The 20341-nt window shown below is 52.7% G+C and overlaps 4 protein-coding genes across 4 annotated transcripts; 3 read left to right on the forward strand and 1 right to left on the reverse strand.

Moving 5' to 3' along the window:
- Positions 1-2313: 2313 nt before the first annotated feature.
- On the forward strand, positions 2314-3504 carry BDP81DRAFT_313622 (glycosyl hydrolase catalytic core-domain-containing protein; the record flags this gene model as incomplete). Its single annotated transcript, XM_060583912.1, has 2 exons — positions 2314-2628; positions 2689-3504. The coding sequence occupies 2 exons, from the start codon at positions 2314-2316 to the stop codon at positions 3502-3504; spliced, it is 1131 nt and encodes a 376-aa protein (XP_060448084.1).
- A 1575-nt stretch (positions 3505-5079) lies between these two features.
- BDP81DRAFT_177843 (uncharacterized protein) lies at positions 5080-5904 on the forward strand. Its single transcript, XM_060582236.1, has one exon. The coding sequence runs from the start codon at positions 5155-5157 to the stop codon at positions 5602-5604; it is 450 nt and encodes a 149-aa protein (XP_060448085.1). The 5' UTR covers positions 5080-5154; the 3' UTR covers positions 5605-5904.
- A 5628-nt stretch (positions 5905-11532) lies between these two features.
- BDP81DRAFT_313463 (uncharacterized protein) lies at positions 11533-13172 on the reverse strand (the record flags this gene model as incomplete). The annotated part of the gene is made up of 8 exons (XM_060583894.1): positions 11533-12008; positions 12065-12135; positions 12187-12295; positions 12358-12485; positions 12539-12648; positions 12704-12876; positions 12932-12985; positions 13043-13172. 8 exons carry the CDS (start codon positions 13170-13172, stop codon positions 11533-11535), a joined length of 1251 nt encoding a protein of 416 aa, XP_060448086.1.
- A 4778-nt stretch (positions 13173-17950) lies between these two features.
- BDP81DRAFT_177920 (uncharacterized protein) lies at positions 17951-18648 on the forward strand. The gene has a single exon (XM_060582237.1). The coding sequence runs from the start codon at positions 18031-18033 to the stop codon at positions 18514-18516; it is 486 nt and encodes a 161-aa protein (XP_060448087.1). The 5' UTR covers positions 17951-18030; the 3' UTR covers positions 18517-18648.
- The last annotated feature ends 1693 nt before the right edge of the window (positions 18649-20341 follow it).

A 20341-nucleotide genomic window follows, 5' to 3' on the forward strand; every position in this document is an offset into this window, starting at 1 on the left:
GTAGGTACTTCGTAGGTATGGAGGTATGGAGGTATGGAGGAACAAAACGACGTTCTGATTCTCACCTACCATCGGCTGCCACCTGTGCCTTCCTTTCTCGCCAGCCAGTGCGTGCATCAACTTCTTGCAGCCGCTGACTGGCACGACTGGGTCGGGTGGAGAAGGGGGGCCGGCGGTTGAGGGGATAAGCAAGGAAGGCGACTCTGATGGGGAGGTATCTTTTAGCCGCGATGGCACTCAAAAGATACGAGACGAGGTCGTATCCAGCGACGTATCCTTGGCGCCCGGTGTTTCCAAGGTTGCGCCGTGGTGCCGGTTCCTGCAGCATTTGCCCCCCGTTCCTGCATAAGCCAGGGGTGAAAATGGCGCTTCTTGGTCCATTCGCCGCTCAGCCGTTGGCTCTTCCATAGGTCATTCTTCCAAGTTCTAAGCAGCAAACCTTCCCCCCCTCTTCTTGGCTCTTTGCTGCTTGGTGTCACTGAGAACTTGGAGCTGGCGAAAAAGGCCAGCCCAGCAGTGGAAGGGCGAAAAAAGTCGTAGGCGAGCGCTAGTCCGTCACTGAGGTGTGAGTGGGCGGCAACCCAAAACAATACAGATGTGACTGTTCGTTTCTCCCTCGTTTGGCACCATTCGACTAGCTATTGAAGCTGGATCTGGTCAATTTACCAATGCCCTAGAGTTAGTGAGCCAGGAGCCAATGAAACCGAGACTCCATTAATTAAGGAATAGAGCCCAAATATTAGCTGGAAGAGGGAAATGGACCTTTGGCGCTGGAACACAGATCCTTGGCAACTGAACAATGGCATTGAGTTGAATTGTGGTGACTGACCTGCTTGGAATGTGTCTTATGTCACTGTGGATGTCTCTGATGCTGCCAGCCCACGATTCACCACGGCAGTTCCTTGGGTTCTCCGCTCCGGGCAGCAATTTTTTGGAGGGGATCGAGGTTGCAGAGTCGAGGAACTCCTGGGTAATCATCTGTCATCAGGACGCAACGCCAGCACACCATCCCGGTTGTGCTGAGTGCCTCTCCCGTCTGCCAAAGAGTCAGTTCAGTCTAGGAAGATCCAGAGTGTCCAGACCACAGGGGGACCAAGCAGGAACCACAAAATTGGCCAGGATCTGCAGAAAAAAGCATGGCCTGTGAGTCGCTGATCCCCCCGATAAAAAAACAAAATCTGGACAAGAAATCGGACGAAGCAATGGGACAAAAAGCTCTGATGAACTGCCCGGGGGGAAGACAGTTCCCACTCTACTCCGTAAGATCCATAAAGTTCCGGAGTACAGAGCACCTACTGCGTAGATATCGATCACATGTGGGCGACCACGTAGAAGGGGTTTTTTTTTCATGCAGGTCCAGCAAAGAGAAGAGTCGTTGAAATGTGTACCTTACGGATACTTAGCTGTCAACCACGACAGCGACCTGAACAGCACCGACCAAAAAGGGCCGCAAGTCAGGGAGGTACGTAACTCCATCAGGAAGACGAGTGACCACATCCCTTCCCGGAAAGCGCGATACATCCGGCCCGCTTGCCCCCTGCCTCTCCTAGTGCGCGCGGATAGGCAGGTACGGAGAAGGGGTCACCACGGTGGTTTGTACCTCCTCCCTCCTTCCTTGTGGTGAATCGAAAATCAGCCCCGTTGGCTCCAGTCAGAGTCGTACCTCTGCCATGGGTGGTGTCTCTCTTCTCTGTAGCCCCGATGGGTCGGGATCCACAGTCCGCACCTGCTTCCCGCAGCCCAACTGCACCTGCATCTGAAGTGCCTCCTACCTGCCCACAACCGATCGTTTCCCACGCTCCTTCCTCCTGGTCGACCTCACCTTCCCATGTTTCCTTCCCTAGTCCCTGCTTGAATTTGTTTTCTTCCCGGCACTCAGTCACTTGCCTTCTTAAACTCCCTTCCTCCCCCACACTCTCCCTTCTTTTTGTTTCCCCCCACCTCACACCAACCGGCTTGCCTGTCCCTTCTTCAGTCAACAACACATTCCTTCACCAACGGTCGCCAGCCTCGACCTTGCGTACAAAAGCAGTTCGTTGTCAACCCAACTCACCAACAACAACCGCAAACCACTTTCTTTTTTCGCGTCTTTGACAGACCGAACAACCAGCAACAAGAATACACCACTCCTTCTGTGTATCCAGTGATTTTCCACCCTCCTTCCAAGGCCGGTACTTCACACATCGTCAACCTCGTCGAGAAAGAATTCGTCAACAGCTTTTCCCACAAGCACCTTCCTCGATCAACACAAATCTCACCCATCAATCTCACCAATCTCTCACACAAGTACAACACCACTCGAAATCAGCCAAGATGTACACCAAGCAGGCTCTTTCCGTCGGCGCTGCCTCGCTCGCCCTCGTCCAGCAGGCCATGGCTTTCAACGCTCATCGCCACATTCACCAGGACAAGCGCGCTCTCAAGTTCGATGTTGTCACTGAATGGGTCACCATCACTGTCGGCGGTGATGAGTCGGTTCCTGCCGCCACTCCCACTCCTACGCCCACTCCTACTCCTCAGCCTGCGGCCCCCGAGGCCCAGTACACTCCCACCACAACTTCTACCTCCATTGTCGTGATTCCTACTCCCACTCCCACCCCGGTCTACGCCACCCCCAGCACCACTCTCGTCAAGTCGGTTGCTCCCAAGTCGTCTTCCCAGGCTCCTGTCGCCGAAGCCTTCTCTGAGGCCGCCGTCGCTGTTGCCGCTGTGCCTTCTACTTCCTACGCCAAGGCCACTGCTTCAGCCGTCGTCAGCTCCAGCTCCAACTCCGAAAAGGTCAAGAAGCGTGGTGTCGCTTACAACGATCCCACCAAGGTCAACGCCTTCTTCTCGGGAACCACCCAGAACTGCGGCTGGGCCTACAACTGGGACTCTGCTGACAACGGCATCACTGCCACGGGCGTCGACTACGTCCCCATGCTCTGGGGTCCCATCGACACCCACACCGCCCGCTGGGACGAGAACGCTAAAGCCTCCATCAAGAAGGGCTCTACTCACATTCTGAGCTTCAACGAGTGCGACATGCCCTCTCAGTGCAACCTTGCTGCCTCCGAAGCTGCTGTCCAGCATAAGAAGTACATGAACTCCTACAAGAATGATTACAATGTCATGATCGGAGCCCCTGCCATCACCAACAGCAACATCGCTGGCCAGGGTCTCGACTGGCTCAAGGCTTGGGTCTCTGCCTGCGAAACTGAAGGCTGCATCTACGACTTCTGCGTCACCCACTGGTACTCTCCCTCCACCGCTGCCGACACCCTCTTCAGCCACCTTGAGGCCGTCCACGAGGCCTGTGGCGGCAAGCCCGTCTGGTTGACCGAGTTCGCTCCCTTCGGCACCACCGATGAGATCTCCAGCTTCGTCTCGACCAACGTCCCCAAGCTCGAGAGCCTGTCGTACCTCGATCGCTACTCTTACTTCATGGCTTCCGACGGCGTTCTCAACTCCGGCTCTGGCCTGAGCGCCCTCGGCCAGGTTTACGCCGCCGCTGCCTTGGTTTGAAGCAGGAACGGCTGACTTTCTTCGATTCTGGCACACAATTCCTAGCGACGGCAAATGTGCATTTTTGGTTCACCGGGATTTTCGGGTGGGCAACTTTGAGAAAGTGGACAGACATTTTCCCTTTTCTTCTTCTGCTGTACATACAGTTAGCCACTTTCTCTTTTTCGGGACTTTCGCTTTTCACATTCAGGGGTAGTCACTCGCTGAATATTTTCTCCACTGGATGTTATTTTGGGTCGGGTTCGACTCTCAGGGTATACCCGACAATGGTGTTTGCGGACTTTTTCATAAGAGGGGAAACGGGCTCCAGGACGATCCATACGCGGACCAAAAGGATAGACTCACGAGCTACGAACACATGGAATACCAGGCTGCATAAGCCAAGTTATCACATCATGATCTGTCTCTCAAGTGACATTGCCTGCCAAATACTGTGATGTCGTTGCGAGGTGTTCCAAGGAAGAACGTATGTCCGGATACACCTTGATGGTAGGTTCATTGTCTTCTATGCTGATGGTGGGTTAGGCCGGCGGTAACCAAATCCCGTCCCGTCCTTCGATCTCGCGCGCATTTGCTCGCATGCTCTGCAGTCGGGTGGACAATTGTTCCTGTGAAACGGACGCAAGAAGTACCTTAGGCTGTCGGGCGCAAAGCAAAACGAAACTTATATTACGGGAAGCCTCGGTGAACGTTCTCACGGCCATCACATTCCGTTCCAGCGGCACGCCCCCATCATCAACAAGTTCCGTTCGCCGAACCATTGCCCAAAGTGGAAAGAGAGCTCGAGAGGGACACAAGACGTTATGGCACGGTACGATACGGTGCGCAGAGCGTTGTTTTTTAGCTTCACCTGGGGGATGTCACAAATGCCCGTGCACTGATTGGGAGCCCGGGAGTCCCATACTTGGCCCTTGCCTTTGTGGGAAGAAAAGTGTTGCGTTTCTTACGTAGGTCGTAGCTCTCCAAGGGCAAGAAGCTTTTCACCGCGGGGTTTGATGACACATACTGAGGGAAGCGGACGGATAAAGCTGTACCTAGGTGAGGTGGTGATGGGGCGAGAAATCTACATGCCGAGCTGCTCGTTCTCGTAGCGATGTGATGGACGTGAACTCTTTCTCCATGTGTGAGGAGGTTAGGAGAGGTGCCAAGGGAAGCCGAGTCGGTAGGCGGCAGAGTGAATCACGCTAATAGGGAGTGGGTTCTGTTTTCGAGAGTTGAGAAGAGATTATGAGGTTTGTGGGAGTACGGCTTATGATGTGCTTAGTGATCAAGTATGATGTCAGCTGCCTTTCGATGGGGCTGTTGCATGCGACCTTGAGATGAAGACCGTTCAGCGCTTTGCCGCCGGCCTATCTTCACCTTCAATTAGATCTGTGACTACCAAGCCATGAGGTCCGCGTTGATAATTAATCATTTCGTCATTTAAGGTATTCGTGAGAGTCTCGGGACGCGCCTTCGCCTCACCCGAGTGGTTCGTTTCCTAGGGCGTATCCTACTCATTGAGAGTGAAAAATGATACCGGATACAGAAGCTCCATGCAGCCCGGTGATACCCAATTTCACATATCATATCAAAGAAGATAATCTTGGTGGATCATGACGCGAGAAGTCTGGGAAAGGAACGCCTCATTCCGGCAGCGGCCGGAAGGCGATGAGCCCTCTCACCGCCGTCCTGCTGAGGGAGCTACAGAAGACTCCTCACGCTTGCTTGTATGAGCTGAGACTACCGACGCATCAAGGGCATCTCCAGAAAGCCGGTAATCTGAATTTTGATGTGACCCCGTCCGAGCGAGGAGGTGAAGGGGAAAAACATAAACCACTTGCGTTTGGTTCTCATAGGCTCGCTGATAGGCCCGAGGATTTTGCCCTCTTTCTTTGGCACACTGCGCCCTACCTTGGCTTACCTTTCGGAGCCAAGATATGCCAGAGAACCGAAAAACTTTTCTCGCCCTGCCTCGCTCGTAGCAAACGCTCATCTCAATTTCTAGAGGTGCATGAAATGACAGTCGAGAATGAAGGTGTCATTCACCAACGATGGTTTGAGAAGAAAGTGTGTTTCTTCGGCAGTTGGGTTCTTGGGGAGATAGGGCGGACGGAGTGAGCGAGACGGACGGAGGGATCTCGGAAGTTCCTATTCATCAAGTCTTGGCTCTGTGTTGTCAATGTTTTGGGTGAGGTGATGGTGGTGATGATGGTGTTTGAACAGCCGAATGGGTCGGACATGCGACCGCACATCACCCTTTCTCGGAGGTACCTGTGGAGAGGACACGTGGGTAACATCTATCCTGGAGTTCCTGTGAGCTGGCAATGTCAAAGTAGAAGATTTGCGGAGACGGCGGCGAGCTATACCGGTGATGTCAAGGTGCCGAAGAGAAGGATGGCCGCCAAGACTCCAGTTCTGATCACGATACTTTGTGCATGCATGTCTTCAAATATGACTTCTGCGTACGTGACAGCTCACGAAGGGGGCCCCGAGTTTGCGAAACCACGAGGGATTGACGAGATACTTGAGACGAAGATCGCAATCTACTCCTTGGCGGCAACGTGCCTTTGACATGACCATGTCCGAGATATGACACTTTTCTTTCTTCGCCACTGCCGAATATGAGAAGTTGTGTGCCGACATGACCGGAATCACCATGGCATAAATGAATGGGGGAGAAAACGAAAAGGGCAATTGAAATAGTGAGCAAAAGAAAAGAAAAAAAGTCTCAGCGCCGACGAACTGTTGCCGACGAATCGAGTAAGGAGAGATGACGGAACGGCGGCACCGTCGAACCATGCCGACAATGGGATGCGAGGGAGATTTTTTACTTTGCTTGGAGGTTTTTCTGGCTTGGTGGTCTACGTCGGCGTTGAGGGTTGTGGGATACATGGGCGGACCGGTGGGAGCACTTGACAGATGACAGGAGGGAAGTCTGGTAGAGATACACACAGACGACTTTGAGTGAGTAATGCAGATGCAGATACTCGAGCACTATTGAATCCTCCGTGATGGGCAAAACACATTGGGGTCACCTAATGTGTAGGAAATTTACGTATCAAAACTCTCAACTAGAACTTGGACTTGTGTTCAAACAAAAAAAGGCTATCTACAGACACACGTGCGGTGCTAAATACCTTAGCAAGCTCGCATTGCGTCAATACGATTACGACATTTGAATAGACGATAGGTAAGTTGGTGAGTAACGGGATGAGGTTTTTAGAGCTTGCGGGAGAAAAACTGCTCAAAACGGGCATCATAGCTTTTGGGATAATCTCTTGGGAAGTAGAAAGTCTCCCCCGGCTTCGACTTCCGGACGCGCAAACTACTATCCAATCATCAGACCAAGGCAAAACATTGGAAAGCCAAACCCTAACTCTTGTGATGTCAGAATCAGCCCAAGGGCGAGGACAAGGATGCCCAGGCTCCTTCTTTTGCGGTAGAGTTGCGTCGGGTCGGGATATGGTTCACGGGTTGGCCAGAGTTAGAGCTTAGGGTTAGACTAGCTGTCGAGAGTAAATCCGAACGCAATTCTTATAGGCCTTCAAGGATTTGTCGAGGAGGAAGGGGGGAGATTGGACCTATGACGAGATGGGATGAGAGGAGGGGGAAAAGATGGTGTAAGTGGCATTTTGGCATGACTCGTAGAGGTCAGACTGTGAACAGGCACGACAGGTTGTGCAACACACCGTTTCTTTGCCGTTTGCTTAGACCATTTTTGGAGTAAAGCTTAAGGTACGGATACGTTGCTCGAGAAGAGGGAGAGGCTGAACCGTTGCGGGGAGCGGGTACGGATACCTTTGGTTACACCCGAACCGAGCCGGCCTCTTGGTGGATTCCGTCTCTCGGTCCTCTCCGTGATGTGGGGATAGCCCGGGCGGCGCAAAGTGGATTCAAGTGAAGAGCTTCCGTCTTCACCTTCTCATTTAGGCCGCTATGCCATGGTTTTTGCCCATGAGGAAAGCCACGCCGCTGATGAACGTGGCAGCCTTAGCGTTGAGACGGACGAGTGAACAAGATGCATAAAAGAGGTTGGCTTTGGTGTAGATACGGAATGCGCAGACTGCTGATTACTCTAAATTGGGTTTGTCGGTGGTACTGTTAGAGTTGAGGAAGGTCCAATGAGACGGAGATATGATGGCCCCAGCGTTTACATGTGTATGAGGTGAGGAGGATGCCGCGTGGAGGGGTTACCTTACACATGTCATAGTAGGCTGACCTGACGTACCCTTATCTGCAAGCTGCAATTGCAGCCGGTTTGCCGCCGTATCTCGTGATGTTTCTTATGCCAATGCCTATATCCTCTCCTTATTAATCATTCTGATTCCGTGCCTCGGAGCGTATCATTTCTCAAAGCAACAGCAATGCATCTGTGGTTGGAAGTGGCTATAGGTTCGTCGCACTCATCTCATGGGGAGGAACTTTTACTTTGCTCCTCATTCTTCAGCCAGTGCAACTGTACACGTGGTCGAGGCGGTCTACATTAGCCCAGCAGCATGTGCAAGGAAGGTTGCGTCGCGTAGATCTGACCTTTTCCTTTCTCGGTATCAGAGATCTTTTATCCCTAATCTCACCTTTCGCTTGCGCCTCCCCCAACTCGTACCGCATTCCGTGAACAAAGTCTAGGGGTTCTTTGCCTGCACCTTCTACCAGTAACCCTACCATCAGCCAGGAATGAATCTCCATTGCAGGGTAGGGCCAGGGTAGAGCAAGCCTCAAACCATTCCGCGTGGTGTTCCATCGACTTACTCCGTTTGGGGGTTGCACTACGTGATACTATGCTATGCATACGAGATACGAGATGCCTGTTGGAGCGCCATCCCATGCACTTCTCAACTCTGTCCTATCTTTAGGTTCTCCGATGCTCCGCTCCCTCTCGCACTCGTCTCGTGCTAGTGCCCCACAATCCGTTCACCTCAAGGCTGCCTAGCTTGCTTCTTCACGTGTGTGTGTGTGTGTGTGTGTTAGATCTCGATATCGACATATCGCAGTCGGGGCCTCTCAAAGTCACTGCCCAATGACTCTCCGAAATAAACGCAGTGGCCATAAAGCAGAAGAGGAGAAAAGGAGAAAATCCAAGGCAGGGAGAGCAGGAAACCGAATTCCGTCATGTTCATCCTTCTCAACATTGGGCCACGAGATCACTAAACCAAAAGTTTATCTTTAGACACCGCGTGGAACCCACGGAGTACTCAAACAAGTCCAACGGATCCTACTATCTGTGCTCCTCTTAAAGAAATCCGAGGGAGTTTGTAAAGACGCATACCGAATCGTCGAATAGAAAGCAGCGCTGCGGGCGCAGGCAAGAAGAAGAATTTGCGAGGATTAGGCGAAGATTCAACACGGTTGCGAAATTTCTTTTTGCTTCCAGCTCTCTCTCTCTCTCTCTCTCTCTCTCTCTCTCTCTCGCACTTGCAAAACCTGCCTACTACGGTAGGAAAATCATCCCATCTCTTCCCCTGTCCTTCTTGTTTAACCTTGTTATGCTATGCAAGCACTTGCGCCGCGCTAAGACTTTGAGACACAAGCATTTTCACAGAAAGGCGAACGGTAAAAGCACGTTCCCTTTTTGCGTTTGGCTCCCCTACCAGCCTACCTACTGCACAGTTGCGCAGAGAAAGCCAGGACCTTTGCCACTATATGCTGGACAGCGGTACCCAAATCCCGAGAAACTTGTGCGGCCCAGGAGTCTAAATCATACAATCTGTACAGCCGCGAGAGCCAGTTGGTGCCTCTTGCGTTTTGGTATACAGAGTAGGGTAGCAACGGAGCAGAACCCCGGGGAGAGCTTAGCAGGGAACGTACTGGTTGTAGGGTTTCTTTCTATTCAGACTATGGTGTATGGAACAGGGAACAGCACTCTTTCAAATCCCATCATCCTTAGTCAGAAATTCAACTCTATTAGCCTCTGTTGACTCGAAGTGAAGGAATAGGTCAGCTTCTCAGCCTACCCGAAGCAGCACGCTCCGAGGACTTTTCACTTTGGATCATGGATGATGCCTTCTCCGCTGGACCCCCATCTTCCTTTAACAGGAAAACCCATCCTTCAACTGGGTCGTCCGTATAGGTAGAAGAATGATAGAAGAGGGGCCGCTCCCTAGGGCGAAGCGGCGGAAAAGCCAAGACCGGAGAGACTACAAGCCTTCCCGGTCTTTCGCTGTAGTCGTAGTTGAACATGACTTATGGGGCCCTGCTCCAAACAAGATCTCGATGATACCTAGGCTGGAGGGATCATGATACTCTGAAGGGTTCGGTCTAGACGAGCGCCAGCGGCCGTTTGGTTTCTTGCTTGCGCGACCGGGTTAGTATAACGCCCGAAAACCGCGTTTTGGAGCTTTGGTCCTGTTCTTGTTTGCCTGCGCAACCAGCCCAATCTTTGACGGAATCCCGAGTCTCAACGCCCTTCTCAAACATGTCAAAGATGGGGGAAGAGGGGGAGGCGACGGGTACGACCGAAGGAGATCCCACGTGTCGCGGAGTCCCCAAAAGCCAAGCCCAGCTTCTCTCCCCTCCACCACCCCAGAACTACAAACGCACGCGTGCATGAAGAAACGTCTCTCTTGTAGGAGGGAATAGGGTAGGAAGGCGTCAAACGGAGTGAGACTCCGAAGTTCTGACAGTCCAACCACATGGTGTAATTCTTTTTGCCTCACACGAAGGGAAAACGGGACCACCGCACACCCATCCATTCATCCATTCATCCATTCATCCATCCATCCAATCACATGGAAGAGAAGTAGAGCTTTGCCAGGACGAAACCCACGTGGGATAAAAGAGGCGACACTTCCGACGCCCGCACACTCGGAATTCTTCTTCGTCTTGCGTTGGGCCGCACTTTGTGTGCTTGGGAAATCCTTCCCCTCGGTGCCTTGTGTGACACAAAACACATGGCGGTCAGGTATCTCGGACCAAAAAGAAAATGGTTGGTCTAACACATCTCTACCCAAGACGGGTACCAAAACCCAAAAATCCACACCCAAGGTTTTTCGCTAGAATGGCCGTAGAAGCCTGTTCGGCAGATCTTTTGCGGTGTGTAATCTCGAAAGAGGAGATAGCACCCACCCCAATCACTCCAATCAGTTCACACCATTGCCCAGCCTATCCATCCATCCAAGCCCAGATCGTGTCGAGAACAACGTGGCAGACACGGGGGTTGAGCGGTGGCGGATCTGCAAGACGTGCCTTAGCTCGACATCCAGATTCCTCTGTAGCGGGCGAATGTGTGCTTTCCCCCCCTCCCCTCGAGCCCACCCCTTGCCACCATCGTTCGATTGTGAGCAAATCACATCAGGACGGCAGATGTCCATTCACCTGAAGATGGGATTTGCTCTCAGAATACTGGTCAAAAGGGGATCGCGGGCAAAATAAAAGTCATAGGCACAAGATTATCATAGTACTGTGACTAGTTTACTCTTTGAAATTTCCCATGTTTTGAGGCTGTTTGTGACTATGGTGAATGTAACATGGCTCATCGCGATGTCCCCGCAGGACCTGCCGATTCGTTCATGGTATGATGTGAAAACAAAAACCCCGGTTGTTTTTGGCCTGTCCTTAATCCTGTGATATATCCGTCTCTTTGATGCAAGAAATAAACAAAAAACTTCATGACTAGCATGTAGGATAAGTCCCATGCTCCCCCACCATAAGCCAGTTCAATCCTGTAATGTGAACCTCTGCCAGTTCCCCGTCATGAAATGACCGCTCGTCCGTGAGGTATGTGTAGACCAAAATTCGTGTACCGCCTACCCATAAAGCCGTGTTGTGTATATAAGGTGTATTAAGGAGAAATTTGACAAAGTTTGCCCTCCCGATGGTGCCCATCGTGGTATGATATCAAAAGAACGAAAAGTGAGAAAAGAACGCGTCGAACTTTCGTCCTGAACCCCCGCGAGGGGCAGTCCGAACCCAAGAAAAAAGCAAGCCGTAGTTACGCCCCATCTATGTTGTTCATGAGGTTTTCCCCCTTTCACGTCGTCAGGTTGGGAAAAAATGCCCTAGAGAGTAATGCCGCCTAGAATAATGCAGTCGGTTTCGCCCTTGACGTGATTAGCGCTTTCCGGCCGTAACTTTTGTTCGTGAGCCAGCGGCGTTTTTGTCGAAATCCACATCGCGTCCGCTGATCGGTCGAGTTGACCTGTTCGACTCCGCGTACCCTTCCTCAATGTCCATCTCCTCGAAAACGGCTGGCGTTGGCTTCGACTCTCGCTTGATCGTGGTTGTGACGTAGACACCGCTCGCAGGCACCGACCCTGCCGATGATGCCCTGCGTGTACGTTCTCCCTCTGATGAGATCTTGCCGTCGCTGGTGGCAGAGTTGGAGAGTCGGCTGTCCAACGAAATCTCGCCAACATCGCCCATTACGTGCTTCTGGCTCGGTGCGATGTGGGGTGAGTAGGGGGTACCGTCCGGACGGCGGAATTCTTCGATGAACGGCTCGCCTCGGGAGTTACCGCTTGACGAGCCGGTGGTAGCTTGGTTATCCTTCGAAGTAACCCATTGTACAACAATGGCAGAGAAAAGGACTAGGGGGGAGGTCAGCTATGCCCGCAAGGACAAGGTCGGATGGTGGTGGACATACTGTCGCTGTTGCAGCACATAAGGCAGACCCAACCGGGCTCACCGTTGAGGGCCATGAGTACGGTCAAGTTACTGTAGCGAGTCAGAAACCTTGAGCTTAAAATAAAGGTATGCCCAACTTACACAATGCTGCTGGTGAGCGTGCACAGGGCACCAATAAAGGTGCGGAGGGCGACGCTTCTAAGTCGGATATTTGCAGGTGTTTTGGGGAAGTGCTTGAATGAGTAGAGACCTGCGACATGTTAGCCTCACCGTTGCGTAGATGGCTTTGTTAGATTGCCTGGCCGAGCTTACTCTTAAGAGGAATGAGGAAGAGAATAGTGAGGTAAATGTTGACAACGGCGTCAAATGAGATGAGAGGAATCATCGAGACCTTTTGCATTCCGATGTAGCACTGTCCATCGTCGATTCGAGTAATTCGGCTATTCCAGTGTCAGCTGTGGAGTCAAGTGCAGGTGAGAAAAGGTTGGCTTACAAGATGAAGTTGAGAATAGCAATGACTGCGTATACGCCGAGCATGCCAAACGAGTTGAACAGGTAAAGCTTGGACTGCAGTCTCGGTTTTGTTGCTCCTCTGATAATGTGCTTTCGAGTCGTTAGCTGTAAACTCTGGGTTGCCTCATAGACTCAATATACGCACTGCTTTCTCGACCAGGAAGAGATAGATCAAGACTTTCGTCGAAAGGTAGCAAACGAGACATAGTAGAATGGCACCATCGCAAATCTGTGCGTTTTTGTTGACTCCGAGGGCGAATTGGAGGACTGCTGTGACGAAAACAAAGAGGTACGAATCGATATAAACGGCGAGCACGACTATGATTTTGTTAGCATTCGCGGATCTCCGCCTACCACCAGAACAAATACTCACGCCAGACCACGAATGGTATCCTCCTCCAGTTTCTCAATACTGTGCCTCTTTGAACTGTTCATTCTTCGTAAGCATACCGCTCCACCAAATTGTGATCCGTAGGCCACCAACTAAAAAATCCGGAGATGATGCTGATCGAGACCAGGCAGATAATAATGCTCATCACCGTTCCTCCAATGGGCTCTGATGTGTGTAGGCCTTCGGGATTCGCCCGGCCAATCATTTCTGGAGCCGGAGCCATCGTGTCCCCGAGAATGTGATGTCGATTTCGAGTCGAATATGGTTCGTTGGATCACGATCTTCCGAACATGAAGAGGGCGGTCGGGGCGGGAAGGAGGTGCCAAAGGGGGCAGAAGAACTATATACCAAGCGCAACCGCAAGAACCGGGAACGCTAGAGGAAGGGGATCGACGGTTTTGATGTCCAAGCTACACTTCGTCTCGCAATGTCTAGGAGGGGGACACAACCGTCTTTAAGTTTCGTCCAACAGGTGATCGAAGCGTGCGTGCAGGGACGGGAGGGGATGGGGGCAGCTTAAGGTGCAGACAGCAAGCCCAATGCTGCTACAAGGATGGAGGGGGGTGACCGATACGCTAGAGGCAAGGGGGAAGAATACCTAGACTCATCCGCCTGTGGCCTTTTTTCCCCCTTCTCCTCCCTCTTCTCTATCTCTCTGGGTGTGTACCTCTCTCTCCTAGCTCGAGGGGAACGTACCCGGCGGAGTGATCCAGCTGGATACGTGATAGCAAGAAAACCAAGCCCACTTAGCATGAGATCAAAGGCGTTTGTTTGTTTCTGGCTCTGGCTTTGCTGGGTGGAAGCTATTAGTCCATGGTCCAAGACCGGCCACAGCTGGTTGACTCGGAAAAAGCCACTTCGAAGTACCTACTAGTACTGGGTGGACGTGAAGAAGTGACGGCGTTGAAAAATGAAAATGTCCTAGATGATAGCTCCATGTAGGTACGAGAAGGTAACTCGAGTAGTGGCCCCTGGTGCAAGCCACAGGGAAGGGTATTCCAAAAAGTTCAAGATTCCCGAAGAAGAAACGGTTTGAAGACAGCTACCTACACACACACACTTTGGAGAACAGCATGTACGTGAAATGTGTGTACGCCCGCTGCGGTGGTCTCGGCTGGGAGCCAAGGGAGAGAGTTGAAGGATTGTGAGTGAGAGACAGACAGACGCACAGTATGCCCGCCGTCCGGGCGTGCACAAGCCAAGCCCCAAACGGGCAAAAAACTGAAGAGAAGGGGAGACGGGCACCTTACCGGAGGGCTTTCTCTGCATCCTCTCGGGAGGGAAGAAACGGTATCGGTATTGGCTACCTTAGCAGTGCATCACCCCCAGGCAAAGGTGACGACAGGAAACAAGAGCAAGAAAGGCTGTTTCGTCGCCAAGCTCATGTCACGGTGCCGGACGGGGGACGGGGCCGGGGGGTGACTGAGTCGAGGTGGAGGGGCAAATCGTTACGAGAGGGAAACTCTAATCCAATGTGCCCTTTAATCCTGCGTGTGCCCTGTATCTGTCTGACTGTCTCTCTCTCTCTCTCTCTGCGCTAGCCTTGCCTTTGGTCTGCATCTCTCTGTGCCTGCCACAGCCCACAGGTCGAGTCCGCGACAGGAAGAGCGGTTCACCGAGCGTCGTTTGGTAGTGGGTGGGTGGGAAGTCTACGCATGTCTACGCATGTCTACGCAAGACTTACATAGACTACTGCGTAGCTCGAGTCCTCGACCAGGAGCGGGGAGCTCGTACCCTTGTCTGGTTGGACGGCTCGACGGCGCAAGGCAGAGGGAGGTTAACTGCGACTCTGCAACGGAACAAGGGTATTTGGACTCGAATCTGGTTGCCGATCCGGCCCATACACCAACCAGCTCCATTGAATATCGACGAACCTTTGACCCTAAAATTTCTTCATGTTGACCAGGTGTATCAAGCGGATTTGCTATACTGCAGAGAGCATATTGCATGGCTGGCCTGCTTTTCCTCTCTCCCACTCACTTTAGCTTTGTCAATGGCACCCTTCACTGGCTGAAGACTTTTTTGCGCGCTCAACTAGATTTGAAGATTAGCTCGCAGGTCCCCGTCCCCACCTGCGGTCCACCGTTCAACACAAAGACGCCGCGATACGTAAAGCTCCGCAAGTGATAGCTGTGGCATGGACCCTTTCTCGAGCGCCTCTGACGAACAGCGTACAGCGCTACCGCTGAGCACGTCCTGATAGCTTGCGAGCGACTGTGCACATGCAATCCGGTCTGTGGTCTATCGGTCCCGGCGAGCCGTGACCCCTGGCTCTGGGCCCTTTGGGAGGGGCTGTGGTGGGAAAGAACGGATATGTCGATGGCACTTCCCGTACCGATAGTGTTTTGGTGCAGCGGAACGACGGAGTAGGCAGGGATGGAAATTCTGAGCCGCAGGTCGACAAAGGAGCCAGAGGCGCAGGAGGTGCGGATCTGTAAGTACCAAGGCCCATCGCCGGTTCAACACAAAGCTGGGAATGGAATAAGCATAGCCGTTCTTGGGCGCTGGCTTGTCTTCGCCGACGTCTTGGTGGTCCCCGGCATAGGCGCGACACATACGCGAGACCTGTTGCCGGTTATCTCACGCCTCATCCGGTCGTTGCCTTTTCAGAAGGTTAATCTAGCCGCTTGGCCACAATGATGTAATGTAAAGCCTGCTTGGCTTACGGCCGGGTGATCGCTCGCGTCCGGAAAGCGACCAGAAGATGGCAAACAAATCAAAGAAGGTTTGGCAAGTCAGATACGTCAAGAGGGCAAAAAGTCCTGACTCAACGTGCTTGGAAGGAATAGAGACGAGAATCTGGCAGGCAGTCGGCCGACCGCACTGTCAGTCAGAATGACGGCCGAGACCGCTTCCTTCGTTTCTCATGGTGTTCCCGTTCCTCTGCCTCGCAATTCGCTGCACCCCCGGATTCTGACGAAGCCATTGCTGAAGATCCCTTGGAGCTAGCGCTGAGAAGTACGTAAATGTTTGTTTTTCAGATTGAGGTTGTGTAAGGGAGCCCGGGCGGGCATCGTGCATCATTTCGCGATCTAGGGTTCGGTTGACCGTTTGAGTTGGAGGCGTGGCATGCCGGCTGAGGCACTCCTTGCCTGGCGGCTCAAGAGATTTCGTGATCATGCGGGCACGCTATGTCGAGAGAGAGCGGCCGTGCAAAACGTCCCAAGAGTCTGAAAGGGATTGTTCTCGATGGTGCGGCTGACCTTGAACGCGGCAGGCACAAAGGGTTCTCTCTACCGATCTGTCGGTCGAGCGCCTTTATGGCATCCGGACAATGGCACCCGGCCAATCACAATCGTGGCGAGGAGAGAGCTGAGTTTGTAGCTCAGTGAACGAGCATGGACAGGTTGCTTCGGGCACTCCTGCGTTTAGGTTGCCACGGATGCCGCAATGTCGCAATCTTGGTCTTGAAGAAGCAGGCATAATCCGCAAGGTAATTGTGTAAGACCTCCGTCCAGAGTTTTTTTTTTCTTGTGTGTAAAAGACTTGACGACTTTTCTTGGACAAATGTCCAACGTGGTCCTCCATCGCCTCCTCCTCCCCAGACTCCAGAGCTACCTAAGCTGACTCAGGACACCGCAGTCTAATGCGGCGTAACCAATCGAGGTCCCGGTCAGCTAAGGTCTAGCTCGGTCTAGACTTGGGCTAGTGGCTGAGATGTGGCTGCCGGCGCCGGGTATCGTGAGGCACCGTGCACTCACTGGAAGACAGGGCCGGCAACAACATCGACACCGGCACACGCCTTTCGTCGCCATCAACCACATACTGTTCCCTTTTCGTGTATAGCAGGCGACAGGCCTCAGGGGCCCTTGTCGCGCGCGGTGCTGTACCTATGTCAGGCGCCAGGCGTCAGGCGTCGGGCGTCATGGCAATCTGACACTAGCCCGCCCCAAGAAGAAGCTGAAAGCAACTCTGCATCCATCGTGAGGCGGCAGGCCTCACTGCCGTAGAAACGAAAGTCCAAGCTGAAGGTCGTATTTCAAGAAATTGGACTGTAGTAGTAGTAGTAGTAGTAGTAGTAGTAGTAGTAGTAGTAGTAGTAGTAGTAGTAGTAGACAATTATCGTTCCATTCCTGCGCGCGGAAGGCGGCAAGCGAGGATCCAAGGTAGTAGCAGGTGCAGATCCCGTGTGCGATCCCGTGTGCGATCCGACGTCCTCAAACCAGAGCGAATGAAGTGCGGTTGCAGTTGCCAAACGGGAAGGAAACACCAAGAAAAGCACGCGAGCGCAAAGTGTGCGAGATGTGTGCGAGTCTGCGAGGGACCCGACAGAGACACAAGGACGCCAAGTTCCAAGTCCGAGGTATCAGGGAGAGACAAGCAGCTGCCGGGAATTCGGAAGAAGCAAAGATGAGCAAACATTTGGTATCCGTACGAAGTAAGGTAATGCCATCGTCAACCACAAAGAGATACGTATCGCTGGAAGGAAGAACCCTTTCTCCGTTACTCCCCGCCCGAGGTCCCCCCCTACCCCTCCCCCGGGACTGAGGTGGACGACCCAGAAATACTGGAGCCACACGGATAAGAGCCCCCCTGCTCGCCTCGCAGGAAGCGGAGCGGTCTGTGCGACGTGTCCCGGGGAAAGAACCAAGAAAGCAGGGGTCCCTCCCAGCTCCTGCTTAAGTCTTGACTGACGACATCACCGTCAGCCACACGATGCAAGCCACGTCGGCAGCGCGGGGGTGGCCAGTGAGACCTCACGATGCCATCTTCATACCAAAGAGCAGCACTTTCCACTGTTGTCATGGGTAGTGCCGCGTGGCTTAAGGCTATACCGCTCCCAGCTCTTGCTCAATCGGATGGGTTATCTCAAAAGCCTGATCGCCCCTCGAGGGCAGGGCTACAACCTTTTGCGCAAACGTTCTTTATTACGTACAGAATGTTCGAGGAAGCCTTTCATCACCTCACTCCCGTAACCTAATCTTGCGCCATCCAATCTCGTTCCGCGGCCCGCCAGATCTCTCTTCGATTGTCAAGGTCGCCGGCCCGGCAAGCCCGTAGTCCAAGGCACGCGATCCTCATTCCGGGCAGCGCCTCTTGCGGATAGCGTGAGATCCGAGTCCTGGCCCTTTTCCCCTTTCATGGTCCCTACGGGAGACTATACTCTCGCCGGACTGTTGCGCCCACTCCCGACACCGAAGGAAGTAGGCGGTATCCCACCGGTCCGCACAAACAAGGTTTTCGATCACCTCGACTTTGTGTTACCTACCGTTCATCTCTTTTCCCTCGGGAACTCATCTAGTGCACGATGGGGCCCGCCGGCCTCTGAGACAAGACATTCCCAGAGTAAATCAGCGAGGGGCTCTCGCACAAAGCTGACAAGGTCCCCAGCACTCTGGTTCTCGGGACTCTTGGCAACCTTGAGAGCTGCATTAGAGATGATCTTTCGTCCACCGGATTTGGGTTCTTTTTGGACGGATCTAGTCGTCGATCTCTGTGAGACACACGACGAACTCAACCAGAAGCTTCTGACATTGGAGTCTCTTCGGCCTCTTTGGTGCCACAGTGCCTGCCGTGTGTACCGTGTTTGTGTCTTGGCAAATCGCTATGACCTACGTGTCTGTTGATTGCACGATACTGGGCGACCTTCTGTGAACAATTGCAGAGGACATTACAGAGACGCTATTCAGAAGAGCTCTGAGTCACTGCAAGGCATAAGCAGAAGGGGCTACTCTAAGTGTTGTTTGAAGATCGCAGGGTTGTCCAAACATCTCTTGGACGGCAGAGCATGAGCCACTATCATTCAGAGTGTCTAGAGAACATCAGAGTACTCCGCAAGTAGAGATTTGCGAAGACTACTTACTTAGTCAGGTGAAAGACTTCAAGGTGTCTCAGCTTATTCGTAATGTCCTTCGCCTCTGCCAAGACCTCAAAGAGCTTCTCATGAGAAAAGCGACCGAGACCGAAACACACCATTTGGGCAGGTAGACCGCCCTACACCACTCTGTGATACAGATACTTGCAGTGAAAACATAGAAACAAATTTTTACTTTCGAGCTATGGAAATACCTTCTAGAAAGCATGCTACTTCATTAGACTTCATAGTCGGACAGTTTAGTCTCGTGAAACGTTGGCGGTGGCTTCTAAATAAGCCAAAGGAAGATCTCGGTCCCTAATCTAGCTGTGATGGGAAGATCTTCAACCTTCAAGAGGCTTGAGGGATTGTAAGAAAATATATGTCAACTCAAGGAGCGTCTAACACAGGCCCACCTCCAGCTCCTCGAGGTGATCATCGGAAATCTTCTCTACACCACATGGCAAACTTGATCGCCAATTCGAGCGTAGAGAGAGTATCACGAAACGACGATAGGGGGTGGGAAAAGCTCTATTCCTGTCCACAACGCCAATAGAGTCTCCCAAGCATCGACGGTGTTCTCACCAGCCCGCAAAGAACCTCAAACACGATAGTTGCCAAGTTGCGAAGGAAGAAAAACATACACCACACCAAGGAAAAGATCACCACCATCCGCCCCTGACTATCACAAAACTAATCCTCCTCCCGCCCCCCTCCGCGCCGTCCATCCTCCCGCCGAAACAATCCTCCCTCGAGGCGTTCCAAAAAGTGCCACCAAGAAAGAAATCTCGGGAACTTCCCGTTCGTTGCCCTTTCTTCTGCCCTTTACTTCCCTCGACCAGGAGGGCAAGTGTTTCCGTCACGCCTTGTCTTTATTCCGTCGAAAGAAAACGGGTTTCTTCCTCGCCGTCCTCGCCGTCCTCGCCATCCTCGCCGTCCTCCTCGCCGTCCTCCTCGCCGCCGCTGAACTCCGCCTAGACACCTCTCCTCTCCTCTCCTCCTCCTCCTCCTCCTCCTCCTCCTCCTCCTCCTCCTCCTCCCCCCTCCCCTTCCGCTGAGCTGGCGGCGTCGACATTAAACGCCACGCATCAAGTAGATCTTTGCCATCCAAGGTAGGCTGAACGCTAAGCCCGTTCTTCTCTTCTACCCAGCTACCTAGGTACGGTACTCTTCCCTCCCACATTCGCTCCACCCGTACCGTCCCCATCGATTTTTGGTGTCAATTTGATTCCAGATGGTTGGTCTTGGCTCTCTCTGAGCATGTGTGGCTATTCTCTATCCCAATTGTCAGCTTTCAAGAGGCATGGGTCACCAACAGGCTAGTCGAGTCATTTAATTCAGATCGTCATTCAAGTCCTGTCTATGCTATGCACTGTTCGCTCCCCTTCCCTGAATGGCTTGCTCTGTTTCTTCTTCTAAAAATGTTAAGCAGCCCCGTGTGGTTCCTTGGCCAAACCCGTGGCTGAATTGTGCAGACGTAGGGACTGACGACGGCTCTCGTTTCAAGCCCTTCTCCTTCCTGCCGTCTCCTCTCCACGCCATCTGTTTGATGGCGGTTTCCCGTAACCATCATGCCAGGGCTGACTCCGTTGAACGAC

The sequence above is a fragment of the Colletotrichum phormii genome (assembly GCF_030913505.1).
Source record: "Colletotrichum phormii strain CBS 102054 chromosome Unknown BDP81scaffold_5, whole genome shotgun sequence".
Classification (NCBI taxonomy): domain Eukaryota; kingdom Fungi; phylum Ascomycota; class Sordariomycetes; order Glomerellales; family Glomerellaceae; genus Colletotrichum; species Colletotrichum phormii.